Source organism: Juglans regia, chromosome 16 (genome assembly GCF_001411555.2).
Source record: "Juglans regia cultivar Chandler chromosome 16, Walnut 2.0, whole genome shotgun sequence".
Lineage (NCBI taxonomy): Eukaryota > Viridiplantae > Streptophyta > Magnoliopsida > Fagales > Juglandaceae > Juglans > Juglans regia.
The window spans coordinates 1,013,658-1,019,646 of NC_049916.1; the positions used below are offsets into that span (position 1 = coordinate 1,013,658).

The 5,989-nt window shown below is 37.1% G+C and overlaps 1 protein-coding gene across 1 annotated transcript; it reads left to right on the plus strand.

The window, feature by feature from the left end:
* The first annotated feature begins 206 nt into the window (after positions 1 to 206).
* On the plus strand, positions 207 to 5,989 carry LOC109014169 (ubiquitin-conjugating enzyme E2 10). The gene is made up of 5 exons (XM_018996528.2): positions 207 to 377; positions 539 to 618; positions 4,025 to 4,152; positions 4,945 to 5,049; positions 5,616 to 5,989. The coding sequence occupies exons 2-5, from the start codon at positions 549 to 551 to the stop codon at positions 5,757 to 5,759; spliced, it is 447 nt and encodes a 148-aa protein (XP_018852073.1). The 5' UTR covers positions 207 to 377; positions 539 to 548; the 3' UTR covers positions 5,760 to 5,989.

Consider the following 5,989-nt stretch of genomic DNA (forward strand, 5'->3'; position numbering starts at 1 on the left):
TTCGATCCGGTTCACTAGAGATCATCGGTCCGGTTCGGAGATGGTCCATCATCCTCGGACCGAACCGATTTACATCCCTATTTCCAACTTTCGGCGTCCAAGAACCAAAAGTAGAGAAAAAGCATTTCGTACAGAAAACGCCAAGGCGGACCCACTTCAATACGGGGGGTGTTAAAGGGTATTGGCATTTTTAACCAATCAGAGAGAGCCGGCTTTACCAATTTTAAAGTCACCACCTCACCCGTCCTCCACTTTCCTCTCTCTCTCTCTCTCTGTTTCCCCTCCCTAGTCCCTCCCCCGAAGGAAACCCCCCCCATACGAACCCGAAACCTACACTACCCAATAGCAAGGATCCCTCTCCCTCTCCATCTCTCTAGGTACGATCTCCCTCTCTATTTATACATCTCCATATCTGTGTATGTATAGGCCATCTTTGTATTGTTGCAAGCTCAGGGTGTTTCTCCGGTTTTGGGGTTCTCGTGTTTTCATCTTAGGAGACTGAGGATTTTTTTTTTTCTCTTCTCTCTTTTAAATTAAGGCTTTTATCCATGGCTTCGAAGCGGATCTTGAAGGAACTCAAGGATTTGCAGAAAGATCCTCCTACTTCTTGCAGCGCCGGTACTCTCTTTAACACCACCACGTCTCTGGCCATCGCATTCATCTCTTTTTTATTTCAGAATTTTTATTCGTCTCTGGCTTTGTTTCCTTGTTCTCTGTCGTAATTTCTTAATCTATTTATTCATTTCTTTCGTTCATTTCAAAGGTATCTGCGTGTCGTTGTCCGATCCCAAATTTTCATTTCAATTTCTATTTTATTCTTAAACTTTCTTACTATACACGTAGATGTATGTATTTTTTTTTTTTTACTTTTTAATTCTGGTTGACGTGGATAAAAATGGAAATCGCGCATAGTGCATGATCTGGTATGGATGTAGAATCTTATTTTTTTGCCTTCCAAATGTCCCATGATTCGTCGTTGATTCATTGTGGGCTCATTGCTTCATCATGTTTAGATCTTTGTGTTCCACTTGTCTAATCTATGAACTTGAGGCCTCTGGCTTTTGAAGTAGTTTCAATATTATGAGATTTCGATGAAATAAGGGACAATAAGGAAATGGACCTGGGACACTGTTTAAGGTAGAAACAGTCTCTCTTCATTATTAAGTGGAAGATATGTTGTTTTCAACCTCAGACATGTCTAACTGATGTCATAGTCGTACTAATTGTATTTCTTTTGGCGTTGACCTTGGATTTAGCATATTTTGAAGTTCATGCAAGATTTTAATCAGATGTCGTGCATGACATTATAGACTTGAATAAATCACGGGCCTACATATACATTTTACAGATGTTTCAGCTATTATGAATGTCGAATTGTTGAGGAAATCTGTATCCTTTTTGGTGGGACAGAATTTAACATAAAACTTGCATTTTTTAAGAGCAGGTTGATTTCAAGGAATTCTCAAAACCATTTTTTTGGTAGTACATGTACATGCTTTGTTTTTAAACACCAGAATGCCCTAAAGGGAAAAAATTCTCAAAGAAAAAGTTGAGTGTGCATTTGTCACTCTGATTATCTGATCAAAACATGCCCTGGCACTATTTCCAGGATCCTTGTTTTGGGTGCCGCTCCAAAGTATATTGTGATACCGTATATGATAAGGATAAATGTAGGTGGTGAATGTGATCCCACGTTGCTTGGGAATGAGAAGTTCTTGCTCTTTATAAAGTTTCAACGGGGCTCCAATTGTATCATTGACTTGTCCTTTTGGAGTATTGACTAGAAAGAAAATATGTGATAAAAGAAAACAAAGAAAATCAGCTTCTTGCAGGTCCCATATTCTCCTTAATTTTCTTATATGATCTACAGGCGTTTTTTGAAAATAGAAAATGTGACGTTTCACGATTGACCACAAAATATATTTTAATGTGTGGAAATTTTATAAAAGTTAAAAATCATGAATATTAATATAGCACTCAACTATTTTCTAACTAAAGTGCCCCTTCAATATGATATGACTCACGGATGGCTTTGGAATGGCCATCAAAGTGGTGATGTATGCCAAACACTATTAACTATCAGAAAAAGGAAATGAGTGGGTATCAAGAGTTTTTTTTTTCCTGTAAAAATTTCTTTCTAGTTAAGGGCTGGGTATGTTGGTTTATAGAGAACAACTTGGATTCTTGTACCAAAGAAAGTTCGAGTTCTATTGTGTATGCCGATGATGATGTTTTCAATGAGTTGGGAATCCTAGTTTGGAGTTAGACAAAGAGGTAGAATGATGATAACCCATGAATGGAGCTGGGAGAGAGAGAAGCATGCTCGGATGGACTGTTTTCTATTGAAAATATAAATCTCATAGTGATGCTGGTGACAGATTTAAATTTACAGAACCGCTTTGGAGCGGTCTGGCTGCTTTTTTGGCCTTAACAACCTACAATAAAAATATGCCACATCAGCAAATCCATTCTAAGCATGATGAAGCTTATCACACCAGAACCCAAAACCTAAAAGTCAGTAATTTGAAGTTCCAAAGTGGACTAGTCCTGAAAAGTTGAAGGCATCACTACTCTCCTTGATCCATCCATGGCCGTGGCTGCATGTGAAAACCGAACCTGCAAAAATCCATTCTCCCTTTTAATTTGGTCCAACTGAAACTTCTCTATGTCTATTATTCTCCAGCTTTTCAGTGCAACTCATGAAACCCTTTAGCCGTGGCTCAAGCTGGCAAATGGCTCAAGGTTTGTTCCTCCTAAAATTAACTTAATTCTTCTTCTTAATTTGATGGCCGCCTCATTACCTTATAAAATTCTTATTCCATACTAAACCTGCATCATCAATCTTCAGAATATTCTACTCTCTCTCCCCCCCGTGTGAAGCATCTATAATTTTAAATGTATAAAAATAAATACTTGATTAATTCGTTCCCCAGTATTTTCTCAAGAAGCAAACAGAGGCTTGCTTTTCTTTTTTTTTTTTTTTTAAGCAAACAGAGGCTTGCTTATTCAGCCAAAATGGCGTAGACTACTAAAGAAAAAACACGTCAACTGAAGCAAAACAGAGAGAAACAATTTTACTTGAAGTTCCCAAAAATAATGAAGCGAGTGAGAAAATTAGAGCTTTTATCTAACAAAAAAAGTTAACAAAAATTTGAAGCGGCGAGCTCACGAGGAGAATCTCCAAAAATCAGAGGAGATAGAGCTCTGATTTCTCGCTGACGAAGGAATCTCAGGTGGATGAGGGGCTGGGATGGGCCACCGAAGGTTGTGAGGGAGACGAAGAGATGCGAGGGACCAAAGGTGAAAGGGGGAGATCTGAGTGTGAGAGGGGATTAGGATTTGCTGTTGTGCGGCTCCATTATAGTTTAGATGGGAAGTATACGTGGGATCAATTTATTGGGAGGCTGCTTTTTAATGGATGTAGGTCAAACTGGTTATAAGATTAACTCTTAAATTTATTTATAAGGCCATGCTACCAGTCTATTGTTTGGACTGACACATCTAGCTTCTTCACAGCTTGAGTCACCTTGTGTGGTCAAGGCATGAATGTTTGTTGAACCGGCTGAATTTGGGTTGAAATTATGCTCCACATATATAGGATTTGGAAGGAAAAAATCCCTTTTCAGCTCAATGCTTTTAACTGAATGAAACTCCTAATCTATTATTACACCAGCAACATTATTATCACCTTTTTGGTTCCCCATTTTGTTATTGATTTCCCAGTTGAGTTTACTTCATTTTTCAAGTTAATGTATCTTTTTGTAAGCAATATGTAATATCCTCGTTACTTTTTAATTTGGACAAACTACACTTACCCTCGCAAACTACGACTCCGTTTGCAATTTCTCCTCCTTTAAAATCCAAGCATTAAGATGGATGAAAAGAAGTGACGACTTTGGTAGTGTGGAGGTCATATATTGCAAAAGGAGTGGTAATTTGAGGGACAATATGTAATTTTCCTTTTACTTTTCTTTATATATTGTATTTGTATTTTGTTTCTCATCTCATGGTAGTGATGTTGCAGGCCCTGTTGCTGAAGACATGTTTCACTGGCAAGCAACAATTATGGGTCCTCCAGACAGTCCTTATGCTGGAGGTGTTTTCCTAGTGACTATCCATTTCCCTCCGGACTATCCCTTCAAGCCACCCAAGGTATTTTTTTTGTCGTGCATTATGCTTGCATTGGAAATTATTCCTGCACTATAATATTTAATCTGTAATTTATATATGTTTATACTGTTTTTAGCTGTGTACAACTCTGAGGGTGGGTTTGGATAGAGAGTTCAGATGAGATGAGATGTTTTGTTGAAAGTTGAATAAAATATTGTTAAATATTTTGAAATTTTTATTTTTTAATATAATTTTTATTTTGAAATTTGAAAAAGTTGAATTGTTTATTATATTTTTGTATGAGAATTTGAGAAAGTTGTAATGATGAGATAGATGAGATGAGATAGGTTTGTGTATCCAAACCCACCTTGATTGTTTAATCTCGGTGATGGTGTGATTGGGTCAATCTTTATATGTTATTGAAAGACAATATATATCCGGTCTTGTTCAAAAAATGATTCAATCATAATAAATTTTGGGATTTATATTTAGCGCAATCAAACAAGCATGCCAATATTGGTTTTTACTTCTAGAGATTCTTCCTTGGACGAGCTTAAGAGATTCTTCTTCAACACTTTATTTTTTTGTGCTACTGTCGTTGATTTCAATGGGAGCTAGTTTTCATGATTTTCTTGTATCCAGTACTAGTTCCTGACTTTTATCTAGGTGTTTGCTTTGTATACCTCCCGTGTACTTGGGCTATGCCTATTTTCTTCTATCAATGAAATTTTATTTTACCTATAAAAAAAATTTGTTTCTAATTCTGTACTATAAAGTATGTTCAATCGTTGACACCTCTCTCGCTCTCTCTAAAACAAATTGTGGATCTTGCAGGTAGCATTCAGAACGAAGGTGTTTCACCCTAATATAAACAGTAATGGGAGCATTTGCCTGGACATCTTGAAGGAGCAATGGAGTCCTGCTTTAACCATCTCCAAGGTTTTTGCCCTGTAATCTTGAAAGGACCAATATAGTGCTAAAAAATACTTTATCCATGAAATTAAATATTTCTGGTTAGTATCATGCAAGCTTTCTGCAGAACTAGTATTCTAAATGAAATTTTTGCAAACTCATGATGGTTTATGACAGAGAATGATCGGCTCTAACATCGTCAATAAATTGAATTATGAATTGCAACACAAAGGATATACCCAGCCACGTCTCCATCTCTCTCTCACTTGTGTAGAAGAGAAAAGATTAATTTCAAAATACTACTATACTGAGAGGCTGGTAGAAGCCTGAAATAATTTCTGTAAATGACAATACCTATGTGAAACATGGCATCGGCCTGCTGTGTTCGCTTCCTGATGAAACTTATACAAAGAAGTTTGTGCTTTCTGATGAAATTATAAGAAACATGCTAATAGACATCTTGGAAGTCCGCCCACACTTATATTCTCTGTTTGGGAACTATTTGAAGCATCCCTCTATTAAGTTTGTCACTCACTTAAGTTGCAAGTAAATTATTTTTTAGCATTATATCTATTAACTGTTTTCATCTTTAGGTGTTGCTTTCAATCTGTTCTCTGTTGACGGACCCAAATCCCGACGATCCTTTGGTTCCGGAGATTGCTCACATGTATAAGACGGATAGGAATAAATATGAAACAACTGCTCGGAGCTGGACCCAGAAGTATGCTATGGGCTAAACAAGTTGGGGTATGTGAGGGGGAGGGCACTTTTCCTTTTACTGAATTTCAGCCTATGTATCAATGTTTGTTGTCTCTTCTATCCTAAACTGAACCAAAGATGAGGTTCAGAACATGTCCACAGTTAAAGAAGAAAGAAACACATGGTCCTGTCTTGTTGTTTGTATGGATAATTTGATCTTTAGAACAATGGAATGTGTCCGTATTAACGTTGTGGCCCTTATCCTTTT

What these genes read in the sequence shown, in the direction of transcription:
- LOC109014169 (XM_018996528.2), top strand. Translation starts at nt 549, where the DNA reads ATGGCTTCGAAGCGGATCTTGAAGGAACTCAAGGATTTGCAGAAAGAT. An exon ending in ATCCCTTCAAGCCACCCAAG is followed by an intron (nt 4,153 to 4,944) that starts GTATTTTTTTTG and finishes TGGATCTTGCAG; the next exon opens with GTAGCATTCAGAACGAAGGT. An exon ending in CTGCTTTAACCATCTCCAAG is followed by an intron (nt 5,050 to 5,615) that starts GTTTTTGCCCTG and finishes TTTCATCTTTAG; the next exon opens with GTGTTGCTTTCAATCTGTTC.